The following is an 18,695-nucleotide window of genomic DNA, read 5'->3' on the forward strand; positions in this document are numbered from 1 at the left end:
TTTCGATTTCCACTTGATCCACGCAACTTGACGGGTCTTGAAAGCGAGAGACACAGCTTGAGGTATGCCGACCAACAATTGCACTATATAATCTCTAACAGCGCACTGAGAAAACGACGCTGATGCGAAAAAAGCGCATCACGAGTTTACTCGTAGCCGGTCGGCAACGTTTGGGCATGAAGACACGAGTTAACTTGTGACCGGTCAACAATGTGTTAATAAGATAAAAGATTATTATATTCATATTCTGAACATTTGTAACTCCAAGTTCATTGAATAATTCCTTGATTCTCAGAAGTGCCAAGTTCATCAAAATATGCTGTATTGTGCGCGCGTGGATATCTGTATGTGCTTCAATAATAGGAACATCCTCGAGATCGATACGCAATGCGTATCGATAAAATATAAATTCCTCTAAACCGGAAGGATAATAATTTGGGTCACGGCAAATCTAGGAAGGAGTACACGTGTCAAGTAGCGATATCAAGATTCTCTTGTACATGTTACAGAGCTTGTGGGCGGTGATTGAAATGACCGCAATGCTCTGCGGCAATGTTTAGTTCGCTAGAACAGATTCTGATCGTTCTCTCCGTTCTGTTCCATAAAATCGGAATAATCTGAATAAGTTGTACTCTAGAAGACGGACATAAATCAAACTTTCTAGTAGCCCCCTGAATATATCTTTGCAGAATCAAATCAAATAACCGATAACAAAATCGTACAACAGAGAACTTCCCTTCACGAATAAATTTCCTATGTTATTCCAGATACAACCGTACACGATTGCTGCACTATAACGAGCGAAAATTTTACTTTCTTTTCCTGCATGGATGATTGTAAGAAGTTTTAATCTTTTTAGAATTTATTTGTCTCTCCATCGTACACCTCTTCCCACGATAAATTAAGCAGGTTAAAGGATCTGATATTTTTCGTGAGCGGTCGCGAATAAATTTAAAGGTATTACTTCGGTATAAATAACGTTTGTTTCTCGCTTCTTCGCGAACGGAAGAACCTTATTCATTTACATCCGCAGCCAGAAATAGCGTCGTGCGGTTTCCTTCTCCAACGCAGCCAAGAAATCAGGAAAAGCACAGGAAACGTAGCAAAAGACAAACGAGTTTTTCGTCAGTCAAAGATCCTACCAACTAAGGCAATTCTGACCTATTCGTGTTGTTATGTCGTGGTCAAAGTTCTTTCTTTTCTCTCTCTCTCTCTCTCCCCATCCGAAGATAAACGTCCTGTGACGTTGAAGCTATAATCTTCTTAAACTTTCAAGACTTTGCCTTGGAAAGCATGAAAATTTCGAAAAACAACGGAGAAAAAGAAAAAAGGCCAAGACCCTTTGCCAGATTGCAAGTACGAGAAAATGAGAACGAGGGGGAGGAACGAGGTCATAAAGAAAACATCAAAGAATTTTTAGTAAAGCGATAGAAATTTCATTTATCCTTCCTATTCCGTCGACTTACATCAAATACATATTGATTTGACATCGAAATCGTGATATGGGGCATAACGTGCCCTCGCGGATTAAAAAATAATTTACTGTATGATTCGATAAAAAGTAAGATATTACGAGCCTGTGAGTCCATGGAAAATTACATTTTAAGCTTAATACAGTTCCCTCCGTAACTCGGAAAATTCGAAATCGATAAAAACGTTACAACGTCAATGAAAAGTTCTAAATAGACTGTAAATATACAAGAAGCGCAATGCACAACCGCAAGGATTTAGAGGACTTTTCGAATGATTTCCACGAGCTGTTTGAAAGAGGTGAGAGCAGACGATAAGATCCAATTATCGAAAAACAGTTTATCACACGGCCGAGCAAAAGGATAAGCCCGAAACTAACCTTCCAGTACTTTTCTTGAAAATGGAAGTAGACTGGAGAAACGTCCGGTTGTCACCGTGTGCGACGTTGAGAAGCAAGATGAAGCACCGATTGTTACCTTTTTGATATATGATGCAAAGACACGCTGGAAAATCGCTTTAAATTAGATATTAGAAAAAGTCAGAAATAGAAAAACACAGATAATTCGTGTATGATTTGAAGTATAAGCATATTTTATCATTCTCGACTGATCATTAATCGGCTAACGAAAATAAATAGGGTAAAGCATACTGAGTTCGTGAGGTAACTATAAAGAGGTATTGATCGAATTAATAATGATACCAAAGCATTCGGTTAAGATCGACTAACAAGATGAACAAAGTTTGTCTAATTTATTAAATATCAAGACTTACTATACTAATCTACCTCAGTTATAGCACATAGCTCTTAAGCTACGTCAAGCTACGTCAAGCTACGTTAAGCTACGTTCCTGTTTAAGCACTTAGTGTTATCGAAAGTTATAGAGTAGTTTATGTTAGCAAAAGTTTGAAACCGCTGCAAGATTCTCATCATCGATGAAAATTCTTTTCCATTTTCCCCCACGTACCAATGCTTCCACTTAAACCAATTATCTTTGGATTAAAAGAAACATTTATTACATGGCAAGCCTTGTCGTCCGTAATTTTCTCTAACGTTACTACACACGAAAGAGCTTAAGGTCAATTTAAGTCTGGCCTAACATTATCACAAATACCGATCTGGCGGTAAACCAAACGCTAAATCGAGCTTAAGTTTTGTTCGACCATTCCATAATCCAACCTAATAGACACTGTTTGTTCCGATCCAATCATTCGTATGATGCCCTTTTCGAACTGTGCGACTACTGTGAATATTTCCTTTCCGGTTCCAACTACTTATTTTTGTGACTTTTTAGAGTTTACCCTGGAGCAGTGGTAGAAAATAATCTATACCCCCACGGACTTCCTTTCGGTAATATCATACTAACGTGAAATCCACTGTGATGAAATTGGGACTTAGAAAAACTTCTGTAAAAATAATTTTACCACAGGGAATTGCTTCTAGATTGTAGGAAAAATTATAACAATGAGAAAATGTTTCAGGGAGTGAGAAATTTGAAAAATAGAACACAAAGCAAGTAGAAAAATAACGTAGATTACTAAGAAAAGGATTTCACCAGTGACTCTGGAAGTTTCAGATCGTCGTTTTCTCAAATTACTGTTAATTCAGTCGTCCAGATATTTCCAACATGTATTTAAGCTTTAACGAACTGATCGATTTTATGAACACACTATATCGCGGCGTCTACCATACCGTTTAATTGTTTCTTCTGATTGGCTCGACGTTCACAAATCCAACAAGATCCAAATCATAAATAGGTACGAAACTCGATAAATGATTACAAGATAATTGCCAAAGCCTGCAGCTACGAGCGAAGCTATTTTTCGCCATTATTAATGACCAGCCGAGATTTCCTTTCCTTCTCATCACTGGTCAAGAATAAAGACAGAGTTAGCCAACTTATTGCGTTTTATTAATTGCCTCGACCTAGTTAGTAATCCCGACCGAGCTCGATAAATAAGCTAACGAGTAACGAAGACGTTTCGTATCCAAAAAGTAGAGAGCTTCTACGTCACAAAATAATTAGTTTTATTTCTTCTCTCACAAATACTTTAACTGCTTTTAAAATCGACGTCAAAGGCAGGAAGAAAACGTGTTCGTTAAGGAAATTCTGAGCAGATTGTATTTGTTACAACGAATAGAGAAGCAACGGTACAAAATAGATTTCTCTTGTTTCTCTTAAATGAAAAAAATAGGATTTCAAATAGGAAAAAAAGTTTCAAAAACAATTATTTAAAATAATTCCCTTTAGTTTTGTTGTTTCAAGGTTTTGCTACAAAATCTCCTTTTCTAATTTTTGTGTCCCTTCTACCCCTAAAAACACTTCATTTGTATTTTAGAGTGATTCTTAAACCTCTCAAAACGTATCTGAAAGCATTTTATTTTAGTGTTAATTAAAACAATTTTGTATATGAAATGGTTAATTGAAATGCTTAATAATGTTTTAGTTTGAAATATTCGATGTTTTGCTTTGATTTGATCCGTGCTAGAATAACAATCACGTATAATTGATATTTTTTATGTTTCAGGACGAGAAGAACCAATTGCTCATCACGAACCTCTGGTTGAAATTGGTAAGCCCTTTTTTTTACATACATATTACCAATACATATGGATATTTATCAATATACATACATATCAAAAGGTTCTATCTAATTAGAAATTTGACGGGCTAATTTCACACGATAATTACGATGAAAATAGAGAAATAATTTTTAACAATTTCTCTCACGTTTGTGGATGCATAATTGGAAAATAAAGCAAATCCAGGAAAAAACCCACTCATAAGATTGAAATAATTGGATAGTCCTGTGATCTCCTAATAATAGAACTTTCTGTTACTCAACAAACAGGAATGAAGTCAAATTCATTACGAGAAAGATATTTCACGTTACAAGGAAAATATATTAAAGAGTACGCGAAACAATTTAGCCTGATCAATGACATAACAATTTGAAGAGACCATTAATTTAATATTGCGTATACAAGTCATAAGATTCGTATTTAACATGTGACTTACACGAAATGCCGAATATTTCGATCAATTCTCCAAATAGGCAAACATGTGACCTTTAGACCAAAAAAGACTTATTAAAAATTAATAAATCAATTCTCATAGATTATCATAAAACCTGGACCTTGCTGCACATTTGAATTAATACTATTAATCAAAAAATAATCAAAGAAATAATTATATAAAGCAAATTCGGCATAATACGGGATAAAGATAACGCCTATATTGCAATTTATGTAACCAAGCCTAATTTCTCAGCTAATGAGTTGAAATGAATAAACTACTACTATTAATCAATAAATTATTGTGCAAGAAAGCCCTGGCCGAATTAATCACGGTCCTTGACTACCGTATATATGTATTACACAAATTTCAAACCACTCAATAAAGTTTCCAACGGTGTTAATTCCACGTGAATATCTTCGACATCTAGAACTTGGTAAAATAATTCGTGATATTGTTTTAAAGTTTGAATGCTTGATCATAATGAATTACAAAAGTCGATCGCCATCTTTGATTATCATAAAATGCACGAATTCCTAGCGGTATAGTAAAGCGACAGTGTTAGAAGCAATGAGTTAATTCCATGGGAATAACCTACAATTTGATAAAGGAAATATCACGTGACATTATTTCGAAGTTCGAATCGTGATCATAATAGATTCTTATCAACTGGAACTACAATATTAATAGAGTCACGGGCAACAGGTACTCTCACTAAGGTGGCTGAAGTGGCGCACCCTTATTAGGGTAGACTGCCGTAATATTTCCTTTCAGGAGGTTTCGAACCGCACTTTAAAACGCTTGTCGTTGCTCATTTCCAACGGCTTATGCCTCGTCAATCCTCGCCCTCATCCACCTCTATCAAGCTGCGCCATGAACGACTTTACGATGACCCAAATTCACAGTTAACGATTCGACGATGATGTTTTGCCCGATTGACAAATCGACCGGCCATTCCCGCGACCTATGTTAACAATTAAAACGGGACAGAAGCACCGTTCTATCCTCAAATCCCCTGCCGCTGATTGTCGTCCAACGATTCAGAGATTAATATTTAAGATGATCTGGGACGTTGATAAATTGAACGAACGATTACAAATAGAACGATGATTTTGACATCATCGGACGTGAGCTGTTTTCGATAGATGGATTGAAACTGAATAGATGATTATAAATATCCAGGACACGCGTAGACTTAATTTTGGAGACTTCTGCGTTTATGAAACAGTAGAATTCTTATGCATATTCATATCGCAATTTAATTGTAACTCAATAATAGCAATAAAAAATAGGACCATATTGTGACGATTGGAAACAGAAACTGTCTTAATGTAAGATTCTATTTCGCTGGAATAATAACCCCTATATCTAACACATGAAACGTTGTAATCATTCATTAAGTATATTAGATAATATACCATTAATTTTAAAGTACAATGTAAATGATTACATGCAAGTAGATTAACGTAACATACAAGTTCTGACTTTTGTGGAAATTAATTCCACACAAAGTTAAATGACCTAGATTATTTCTTTCCTTTTTAAGAGCAATTTCCACTTTCAATCCGCGTATTACGCGTACTCTTTTTACAAAAAGAAACGCAATCGTACATAAACAAGTGAAAAGTATTTGTTCGTCGCTTTTTAATCTTTTTCGTCTACCTTTGGATGTCAAGTGCACGTAGTATAAGAGAGAACCTAATGCACAGCTGCACTTGACTTGCAGCGCCTGATATCTTTTTGAATGTAAGTCACTGAGATATTCAACAACTCCGAGATAAGACTTCGAGATATTCAAGATATGTTTGACGTTTTCACATATCGAAACCACGTCCTACATATTTCCTGATAGCATTTCTATCAAATATATTTGTATTTCAGCAAAGAAGAATAGGACGATCGAATCCAAATGCTCTTCTGTCAGTATATAACTTCTGATTTATGCAATTATGTGAAAATAGTAGAGTACCTGCCTTAATATATACCTTTAATATATACCTTCCTTAATACTAAAGCTACCGTGTATACCTATTCTTATCGTGTACGGTCAAAATAACCAGTGATTAAAGAAGTAACAATTTTTATGATTTAACTTAGATAATGGTTAATTTATAACTAAATGTATATAAAATGATGAACCTTCATAAAATTTCGTCCAAATTTACTTTTATTTAATTTCAATTATAGACTTAAATAGAATTACACTTTTATATATATAGAGATATCTTATTCAACTTTGTTGCATTTTTTACAAATTATCTTACTATCAAATATACATTTGCCGCATAAATATTTCCCGCAACTTAAATAAATTTTCGTAATTTTGTAACCTTTACAATTTTTTACTTGACAAGTTTTTTGTAGTAATGAATCTGAACTTGTTGATAGTTTTATTGCATGGCTTTTTCTCCGCGATTCTTTATGTAAAAGTAATGTATGCAGTAGGTTTATAACAATTTTGTGAATTCTCTGTAAATTGGCCCCATACTGTAGATACCATTGCAAATTTATTGGTTCGTAAACGGTGGCTTCTTTCACTCTTCTTATCAAATCGTATAAACCTCATAATTTCAGCAAAGTCATTCCTGCCCATTATTTGTGAAAAAAATGCAGGTCTCAAAATTTTATTCCACAAATATGAGACATCTAAATTTTTTGCCTGATATACACCGCGGGCATATAGCAGAGCAATAAATGCATCTAGTTTTGTTGCATCTAGCTCCTTCTTAGTCTCCAATACCCTAAATATTTCTTTCTCCGTATATTTTATTATATAGTCCCTTATACGGTGATCAATGATAAGATAAACTGCTGTCTTTACTTGTCCTTTCTTTATATGCCGTTTAGCATATCCCTAAAAATATTATGAACTGATGTCCTGCCAGATTTGGGACTTGCATCTATTTCTTCCTAAACTGTTCCATTGGGCCCAGTTTCACTTTCTGCTGTCAACGATAACACTGAACGGTTTTCTTCTATGTCTGTCATTCTTTTTTTTATAATTTTTTTTTGAAAAATCATGACATTTCTAGGGCAAATATTTATCACAGGATAATACCATGTACGGAATACAAAAGTTATTGTCAAATTTGATATGCTTTATTTTTCCTTTTAAAACAACTTTACACAAAACACTCTGAAATACTTTCTGCCTGCGTTTAAGAGATAACAAATTCGATCAATCGACTTACTAACAAAATCGACTAATCGACTTAGAAACCGAGATGTATTCTAATCGAAAAGACAATAGCAAGTAAAAATATGATCTGTGATGGCGATATTTATACGAAAATATTGATGAGTATTGACCGTTCTCCACCAACGGTTACTCAAGGGTGGAGTTGGGAAAGCTTTTCCCGTGTTTTATAGCAATGAACAATAACCCTAAGAAATTTCTCGACTTTTAAAATGTTTGTAACAATAAACTGTAAAAAATGCTAAATTTTGTGGCGGTTCCTTAGGATTATTATGGACCTGAGTTGATATGTCTTGACTGCTGGTGGCTATCAGCGGGTGTAACAGCTGTTATTATTTGTTATTACTGATTTTGTTTGTCATCTGACCTTGAAATAGCCTTTTCTTTGTACTGATTGCATTTATTTTAAGAATAACATACTTTGTCGGGCGGTCAAAATGACTGCTCACGGTATGCAAGACAGAGTACAAATTTTTCTCAGAAAATAAGAGAGCAAACCAAAATTAATTACCGAAAAATATACTGTATGCATGTTTTAGGAAAAGTCGGAAATTATGAAGCGATATCATAAAGTTTAAATATGGTTAAATTTGTGTAGAAGTCGCGAGAGCGGTCAATTTGACCGCGCCGGTTTAGTGTTAATATGACATTGAAAGACTTAGGGAAGTAATACAAAATAGTGAAATACAGACATGTGATCTAAACTATCTATTTTCCATTTAAATTATTACCCTTCAGAAACAAAAATCAATATGTTGAAAAATTGGAAACCTTGATATAATCAATCAAAAACTTTCAATATTAAAATTTGGATACGCAGATATTAATCAACAAGAAACAATTTTCGTAGACGATATTAATAAAATCAATTTTCTTTGAGATAAACACAAATGAATTACCATTTTAAAACAACAATAGTAGTTCAATTTTGCAAATAAAAATATGATACGAAGGGACTTGACGAAAGTGCGGGTAATGTGAAAACGTGAAGTACAATATTATGCACTTCGTCTTCAAATCCTGCTAATTCTCCGTGAATCTATATCAACCACTGTTACGTCGCATTTGCATAGTTTTCATTGAGATCATAGGATAGGGAATGCAAAGGTACGTACCATATTCCCGAGTTCTCACCACATTGGCACGCGAGAAATACGTATTAAGCGAACATGCACCAAGTGTCCCGTAATTTGCATATGTGCAAGGGATTCCATGTTAGCTGGTCGTACATTGATTAGTTATTAAAGACTCGAATGCATTTACAGTACACCCACAATGTCGTATTTATACCGTAATTACAATGTTAGACAACTAGAGTACCGACAGAATAATTGTTGATATAGAATATGTACGCGAAAACAACTTTTTAATAAAACGATCATCCAGAATTTGTTACACTGTTTTTACGTTTGACGTCAAAGGAACGTTTAAGTTCTTTTCCCATCGCAATCAATCATATACAGGGGACAGATTAAGCGAAAAAATCTCGCTGACAAAAAGGACTTTCCGATAACCCCGATATTAGGGAGAAAAGAAACATCGTGTGTCTAATGTGGTAATTTTATCGATATCTAGAAATTGCCTATAGAAGCAGATTCCAAATCATTCAGTTCCTTGCAGGTAAAAAAGAAGTATGATTTATAAGAAATAGAAAATATGGACATAACCTATATAAATCTCAGCTCGTACTAAAACACGTATATAAATCTCAGCTCGTACTAAAACACGCATATAAATCTCGTGCTTTCGTAGCTTCGAAATTTATAGACAAATGATATGAATAATATAATAACTCACCAAAATAATGTTCACTAATTGATCGAATGTATCATCAGGTTTTCAGGTCAGCTGCTGTCGCGTTCATCTTTCATGTTTCTTTCTTCTTTCTTACAATTATTATTCGCGAAATAAACGCAAGTACATACATACAGTCGGCCACGGAAAGATTCGGACACTGTACAATTTTAATCTGTAAACTCCATATTTTCAGTAAATGTACAAGGACCAACAAGAATATATTGCATTAGGTTACACTACACTATACGTATATATAACAATAGAAAAAAGCTTTTGAGTTATTATTGTTTGTGATCGTACATATAAGCACTTTACCACAGTATTGACTTTAACTGATCTGTGAAATAAATTTCAAACATATCAAAATCTCATTCGACACGAAGCATCGGTTTACGTCGTCAGGCAATGAAAACGAGGTTAAGAAAAACCGCCTAATCGAGTGTATCGCCGGCATTTGTTGATAAGCGAACGTCAACACGACACGACGTTGCTTCTCGTAATTAATAAGGCGAACATTTTCTTGGTTATTTGACCTTCGACTACTACTTTTTTCTTTATTTTTATCGATTCTTTCATGCAGCACCTCTTACCACTACTATGACGCGAAGCGTGGAAAACGACAGTGCGTTTGGCGCCATTTCTAGTTCCCCATTTATGCATGGCATTTAGACAACACTAATTGTACCAATTATAATATTTAAATTACTTATTAAGTACAAGTAACTATTATTGCTTATAAATTTATTTTCAGATTTTTTGATTTTTTTAATGAATTATATGTATAATTTTATTGAATAATATGCAATTAGTTAATTCGATTTGCATATGTAAAGATGTTGGTTTGACTTCTGAGGCAAAATTAGTTGATTGCAGCCTAGCAAGCTAAATGCTAGTTACAAACCGAGCTGCAGCATATGTTGTAATTGCTTATTAATTTTAATCTTGTTACTGTGTCGACAGTTATTATAACCGACAGTGCAAAGGAATCAATCATCAGGAGCTTTACTGAGCAGATATAAAGCGATAAGACGTATTAAATTGAAAAATGATCATCTATATATTTCACATAGGTTAGTGTATTTTATAATTTCTTGTATATCTAAGTCAATATCTAAGTCAAACGTACTCGAAAAAATTTCACTTATTCTTGTATCTTTTAAATAAGATTTCAAAAATAGAATTTCTATTTTATTACTATTATCTTTATTAGAATTTAGAGAATAGTATATTTGAATTACTTTCTTATTCTTAAATATGACATATAAAATTCGTAAATTTATGTTAATTGTTAATAAGTACTATTTTATTTATACTCAAATATCGAATGAATTTCTGAAACAATTTTTCAAACTTGCTCAAATCCTACAATACAGAAAGGTGTTTCCTTGTACATAGAGAAAGCTTCACGGTGTTCCATTACTGCTCTCCAGATTCTAAATCACTTCAAACAAAAACAATATATATGAAGCTTAGAAGATTTCCAGGAACGTGCAAAGCGTAAAAATTGTGACGGGTATATAATAAATGGACATAAATCTTGCCAACAGAAAACGTATATGCACAAACACGTTGTATCTTACTAAAACATTTACTACACGTCCATTAAATCCAATATATTACACAATATTCATACATAGAGCAAATATTTAGGTATTCAATTAAGGTTTGCATCACAGCCATTTAATCGTTACACAAAATTTCAGTATTTTTAAAATGTGGCGAGATATAAAAGATTTCAATGCAATTATTCTAACCAGTCAAGTGCAGTTACTTAAACGAGCAAAAACACTTGTAAACGATGTACTAAGATGCATGTAATTCAATTAACCATCAAGGATGCACTATGGCCCAATTGATATCGAATTTATCAGCTATTGAGTTTGAGAAGCCCGTCTTGTAATTTCCATCGTAATTGGAATTTTAATACTACATCAGATTCATCAAATTTGATTGGGGGAATTGATTATCGAATTCGGCAGGTCCGTTTCATTATATCAGAGATATCTCGTCCGTCTCTTGATTTAACACGATTTCCAAGAGTTACGGCTAATGAAATTTGTCAATCGTCATATTGTAATTTCATAAAGGAAACAAAATTATATTTTCATATATTTTATCAATACTTCTTTCGATTTGTATTTAGAATTCTTCCTTTTTATAATTTATTAGCTTCTGTTTTATGTACGCTCCGTACGTTTCTGCACTTTTACGATACCCATAAATGCATAAACATCTGGAGTCTAGTCACGATATGTCAGAGAAAATGGGTTCTCCGATCTTCAGTTTAAATAGAACAAGCAGCATTTTTCTCGGCACGAAACGCTTCACCTTCTTTAGTTCTTATGTTGTCAATGATAGAAAAATGTTTTCTGGTCAAATTAGTTTCACGAGGTAGGTACTAGCCTACTTTAGCAAATTCAGAATTCAGAAGCGCTTCGATCGGGACATCAACGAAGTAGTTCCGAGGCAAGGCTGAAGTGCATTCGCCTAACACAGTCGTAGCGGGACGTACATAGTTACGTGAAAATCCACGATTGCAGAAATGAACTTCTCGGTAGGGTGTAACTTCTTGGCCTCCACTAGAAAAGAGTGGAGCACGACTGGAGTAGGCGGAGTACTCGCGTGTCTGTGAGCTTTAACGGCTCTATGATATTATGAGCGAAGTCAGCGCTAGGTGCACTCTCTTTCCCTCTTTACTATCTCACTATGCGTCCCTCGCTTCGCTTCACCCTTCTGTTAGCCTCCATCGCGTCCCTATTTCCGTTTCTCACCCCAGTTTTGTGCGTTCACCTAAGAGAGATGAGTAGGAAAGATGGACCGAGGGATTGGAGAGAGGAAAAAGAAGGTCTGCTACTCAACCTGCCTCGTACAGTGTCCCCTATAACGACGAAAACAAGTTTTCCTTCTTTCTTTCCTTTCTTCTTCCTTGTTTTCATAAAAGAATAATCCGCTAGGCTTAGCCCGTGTAAGAAATTTTCCAACAGAATGTGCGGTAAATGATATTCAGTTTTATACAAAACCCTACCGTTTTATCATCGCTTTAGAGATGTAATTCATTAAGAAATTTTATTATTTTCGGCATTCATTGTTTACGCTTCTTAAATTTTTATTTAGGCTCGTGTTACGCCGGATAAAAACTGGTTATCGATTTTTCATTCCTAATATCCGGTCGTATCGGATACTTGTATTTTAAAATACTTAATTGTTGTCAACCTCCTATTTTAAAGGTGCGACGAATCGAAGATGATTTTCAATTAGTTCATTTCATCTGTATACTATGCACATAGCGAATGTGCAATTGCTGCTGCTAACTAACAGCTATCAATGACAGGACGAGATGAGTCAGAAGCACCACAGGCAGCTAGAATCCTCGTTTGATTAGGTTCGTTAATGTGCCTGCCACTGTCAATTGAGACGGACTGATATTCCCTAGTAACCCTCGCTAACCACCTTATCGGGCTGATATGTTATTGGCGCGGATCAGCGTGTATTCACTTTATATATTGCATACATATTTGATTAAAAAGCTATTGTCATTCAGATGTTAACCTATGTATTGTAATTGGTATCTTTAGAAACTGCAAAAATTTGATATTAGAGAAGCTGTTTTAAAATACACGATGAAAATTTATTTTATTTATTTTATTCGTGAATAATAAGAAACACTTCGCAAAAATCTCAGTATAATCTTCTGCCATGTGTAACATTAATTAAAGTTTATAGATGCGGTTAATATAAGGTCAAGATCATTGGTGCATCGTTGCTATGTAATGTGAGTAATTTTCTTGATTTAAAGGGATCCATTTTTAAAAGGATTATCAGTAAATGGAGATCAAAGATAAGTTCCAGAAAGTCTTATCCTTAGAATTTCGTTTAAATGAAAGTTAAATTAAACCCAATTGCATTACTGGGAAGCATAGTCTTTCATTGATCAAGATTTCATACGATTATTCTTATGATTTTTTCTTCTTTCACAGTTGCTTCTATAGTAATTTTAATTATAAATCTCAATCATTGTTATAATTTCTTTTAATTTTAATAGAATTGTAATACGCTGCGTGAATCTTGCACCTTTTTTATTTTTTCATTTTTTCTTTTTATTTTTAGGATTCCTCCTTTTTATATGCAATTGATACATCTTATTACTCTTGGGAGGATACTATTAAGCAAAAACTCATTTAACTCTTATGAAAAGCATGTATATTGAAAAAGCTTTTAAGGAAATCAAATTCAAAGTCAGCCGTGTTATAAAATGATACTTTGATCTATATAATAACGTATTAACAATATTACCTTATAAACAAATTAAAATATTACATTTTTATCCAACTGGGCATCAGTCGAAAATTTTATTAGAAAATCAGAAAAACGCAAAGATTCATGAGTTAGGCACATACGCGAAATATCAAGCGTATTAATACTACTGATATTTATTCAGAGAGAAGCATGTTTCCTGCAAACGGTTTGGCATCCGCAGAGAAGCGAGCAAATATTCCTTATACATATAGGGTGGCACTTGGGGTAAATTCAGGTCATACAAGCAATCGAGAGTGTATTAACTAGCTCTCAACGAGAATTGAGTTACGCCATGAGTTCGTGGTCTCTGATCAAAAGCCAGTGATGTATTGTAAACGGAAGGTGCAAAATTTCACCCTATTTGCTGTAAATTCACGCAATTCGGCTCCTCTGTGACCAGTCATTTCTAAAATTTTCTTGATTTTCCAATGTCTCCGGCTTTCTGCTCGAAGATAAACCAACTATATCTGTATAAATTTTACAAAATTTCAATAATTAACGTGTAGTATTTATTACTTCACCTTCACATTTCCTTTTTTATGTGGACAGCCTTCTCACCGTTGAAAATCTACTCCTTCGAAATTCAATCGTATCGTAATTACGCTAAATGCAAGAAACGATCGAGTCATTATTTCAATTGACGTTCATTTTGCATGTCCGATATTAGTTTATCGCTTAACAATCTTCGATGTTCTACCGCAAGGCGTAATACCGGAAGAGCGCTCAATGAATTGTGTTTGATTCGAGAAAATTCGCCAGGTATTCGTCAAGGTACGAAACCGTGAAAGATTGTAAACTGGGGGTGCGAAATAACCCATCTCTACGTGCCAAGCTCAATTTCACTTTGACGTGCCTTACATTGGTCCCAAGTTACTCAGCGGCTTTACGAATCGCTAGTTTTCTTTTCCTTTTTCTCTTTATATACCACACATGCACAAACATGTTAGAAATTGCACAGGTTGCTAACATAAATGGGAATACACCATACAAATTAAAAGTATTCTTACGCATGTTTTTGTATATCCACTAACAATAAGTTTGTAATATCTGCTAAAAGATAGATCAAATTTACATGAAAGCAAGAATTAGAAGTAAAAATTTTATACTCTCTAGATTTTAAAAGTAGATAATTAGATACACGAGTGGTATGTTTGCCCTGGCACATGTGTCGAAAACATGATTGTTTTAGTCGTGGAATTCCTACAGCTCTTCTTCTCTTTCATGCTCCTTACCTGAGTTCGTAAATACGTTCACTCGTTTACATCAAGTTCTAATCTAGCGCCTTTCGCAACTTCTGTATATCGATTTTGGCACAATGAAATTAAGAAATGCGCGGTTGAAAATCGCTTGAGAAAATTATTTGGCAAACTAAATTAATTCTTTAAGACACGAAAACGTAAAATTAGGAATAAAATAAGTTTCATTAATCATATTTTTTGGTATTAAAATTAAATGAAGATATTTATCAAAACAGCGAAATAGAATTACTGTGAAAACAAAATTATACTAAGAAACTAAAAACACGGATTGCGTCGAACGTGAAAAGAATGTAACTTTGTATTTTTAAATGTTATTATGTAGAATTATTCACTGCTTTAATATGGAATTAGATTCGCTATGGGTTACATAAAATTTTACAGTAGTATGGAAACTTAAACATAAAATATTTCATTCCAAAGATATGTATATACAAGAATATTGCTTGCTACGTATAAAAGTAATAAAACGAAATAAAGTTTTATTATATAAATGATAAAGTCCTAAAAAGTATGTTGCCATTAGTAGAACAGAATAAGCCAGCTGAAAAATACACGCGTTTCAAAGCATGATGTTAAACAATGATACGTGATTATCAACGGGATATGAATTTTCAAAAAGTACTACCATACATATTAAACGTTGCACCGTTACAGAGATGGAGACATATTTTGTTACTGCGAAGTAACAAAGTAAGTAATAAAATAAATGAAAGAAGTACAGAAGTAAAGTTATTACTCAATAATTACGTAGCTATTATTCGAAGATCTTTATTCAGGGGTATTTTACAATCTGGTGATATCAATTTCTCAGCAAATGTATGTATAACCGAAACGCGATCGAACTGTTGTTTACCCATGCCTAGCTTTATCTCTTATCTTTTGGTCTTTTTCATCTCATCGAGACGGTTACGTAGCTTCATCGACTTGTTCTCGAGATAACAATGAACAGATTTTTCAGCTCGTGGCGGTTTAATCAAGCTTCAATTAAAAAACGACTGAATCACGCGTCCCTTGTTTGCATTAATAAAATAGAGTTCGATGCTTTTCAGTTACGATGGATTTCATTTTGGGGAAAAACAAAATTATGCATTGGCCGTTACATCTTCGATACTGCACGATCAATGGTGTGTATGCATCAGCTTGTAAAGCACAATTAAACCGATAGGGGATGCATATGTACATTATCAAGAACCGATGATTAAACGATCGTTTTCGTGAACAATTATACATATCGAAACGGGTGTATAACGTAGATATGTTGTATTTAACATGCTCCAGAAATTAGGAAATATTAATCAGCTCATTAAGAATCGCTTTATTCGTTAGATAATCTTTTATTTCTGTTTCATATACGGGTAATGATAACAATGATAAAGGGTAGAAACGTTTACAATGAGACAACGAACATTCATAATGGCTTCAAAATATCGGTATCTTGAACAAAGGCGAGTCGAATCAATTAGCTTTCGCACATTCTTTTTCCCTCGATGATGTCTTTCGATCTACCTATGGTATCTTTTTTTCCATCTTCGTTACTACCCTCGATTCAATCCCATGTGCCTTGTGATGGACTTGGTGGCATGATTTAATTAGGTCACTTATTCGAGGAAAGTGAAGTATGTTTGTGAAACCGATGATATATATTTCCAGGACAAGCATTTTCAGAGTAACGCAGAATCTTCGAGATCGAGAAAATAATCAATTTACTTAAAATTATCACCCGACAATTATTTTTATGAAATATTACAAATTACAAGTTTGAACAAATTGATATGGTCGTTGTTGACGTAGTCTTTGCGCCATGGAATCAGAATACATAGATTTCATAAATTTTATAGAAGAAATCCAATCAGAAGCGAAGAAAGGTCTGAAGTATCTTAACGACTTTATATTCCAACATAATCTTCTCATCATCTGTTCAACCGCTCTCTGCTCTTCGCGTTTGGACGAACTTTGGGAAACGCTCTAATTACGTCCTTCAGCGAAGAGAATGGAGACTTAAAATTAGTTGCGAAACCAGCGATCCGGTTTCCTTCTGAAGAGACAGCGCAACGAAATTCTCAGGACATTTTATCTTCATTTAATATCCTCAGATGTTGTGAATTATGGTTTTAACATCCCGTAGTACTTAAAGTAAGAGAAGCAACAAAAATAAAAAAAGAAAAGTGGAGAGAGGGGAGAAAAAAAGAAATCTTAAAAACTATTTAAAAAACGGTAAAACGAAATTCGGAATGTTCCAGAGATTTTTTTTTTATACATCAGCAAGAAATAGACCGTACCGTTAAACAGTTAATGCTTTCGAAGGTAATTCAGAAAAGGTAGTATAAAGAGTTCTCCGTGGAAAATGCAAAAGAATCTTGCCCGCAGCACTTTAAATGAACTTCTTGGATAGTTTGAAACTGCTGCCCCAATTCCAAGGGTGAATCCGAATAATCAGCCTCGCGAGTTTATACGCGAAACGCTCCATCCAACGTTCAAATCTTAAAGCTAGCAAAGGTTTTAAGCGGTTTCTGCCTTCGATTTGCGATTCGCTCAATGTATTCGTTAATATCGTTTAACGTTTCTCATCATAGAAGATCGAAAGAGCCATTAGTAGTCGGTTCGACTTCTGTAGCCTGCACGTGCAACCGCTAAGAGTCTAAGTCAAGTTTTGGTCAGAGTTTTCGATCGACGAGTTTGGAAGACAACCAGCGTGCACAAGCTACTAATCGGCCAGAAGTTAAATCAAGCGAAAATATAGTACAGCTAGTTAGTTACAGTTCGTTGAATAGTTCAACTTTTATTGGTGCTAGGAACGGCGGCGGGCTTTAAGATCGCGAATTCGGAGGAATTGCAGAAAGAGCACAACGTTACACAAATTAGAAGGAAGGAGCGCTTAATGTCCCGTGAATTTTAACTATGTACGACTCTTCTGGCGACTCGAAGATTTTCGCCGAATTTTTAGCACAATTTATCTGCTGGTACATGTCACACGAGCGGCTGTTATTATTAATAGCCGTAGTATATTAGCATTAATACATTCTGTAAGCTTCCTGGGTGCCGTATTTTATCAAGTATTCATTATTCAATGATACGTGCTTCGAAGAAAGACCTGTCCTGGAGGTAGAAAATCCATTGCCTTTTGCTCAGCGAACTTGCCTTTTACATACTTCTTCATAAGTAATAACTTTGATGTATTTCTAATAAAAGAAAATCGCAGTTTCAGGAATAGGATAGCCGTGTTTTAGTAACAGCAAATGCATTAACGTGCAGTCTTCTTGACCTATTGTACAAACTTTCCAGGGAAGAAGACAAAAGCAAAACGGAAGACAAAGCGGTATGCCGATGTGACGTCGTAGATCAGGTCCTCTGACAAATCTGTTGATCGCATTCGCGTACCAACGGGACAGCGATCGGAATAGCCCGGATTCGAAGGAGCGATAATTGAAATTGTCAAGATTCCCCGCTCGACAAATTTAGCGCGGACGTGCCGTTGAATCCTCTGCAAGATTTTCGTGTAATGTCAACAACGGAATCTGTGTCGCGACCGAGAGAAAGGAAGAAGGCGAGATGAAAATCCGAAGGTGGAATTTACGATTCGTCCTTAGAAGTCAAAGGTCTTTCGACTATTTCCACTCTGTACCGTTTGGTCAAATTACGATTACATTAAATAGAATCTTACGG

The 18,695-nt window shown here is 34.6% G+C and overlaps 1 protein-coding gene across 3 annotated transcripts in view; it reads left to right on the forward strand.

The window, feature by feature from the left end:
• LOC126872819 (neuronal acetylcholine receptor subunit alpha-7-like) overlaps positions 1 to 18,695 on the forward strand; it is a 171,767-nt gene that overhangs the window by 108,021 nt on the left and 45,051 nt on the right. For all 3 annotated transcript variants that reach the window (XM_050633009.1, XM_050633007.1, XM_050633008.1), the window contains one exon: positions 3,997 to 4,041. Coding sequence is in view for 2 of the 3 variants with exons in the window: in XM_050633007.1 (XP_050488964.1) it covers positions 3,997 to 4,041 (45 nt within the window). In the remaining variant the exon portion in view is untranslated. The remainder of the gene's footprint in view (positions 1 to 3,996; positions 4,042 to 18,695) is intronic.

The sequence above is a fragment of the Bombus huntii genome, chromosome 14 (assembly GCF_024542735.1).
Source record: "Bombus huntii isolate Logan2020A chromosome 14, iyBomHunt1.1, whole genome shotgun sequence".
NCBI lineage: Eukaryota > Metazoa > Arthropoda > Insecta > Hymenoptera > Apidae > Bombus > Bombus huntii.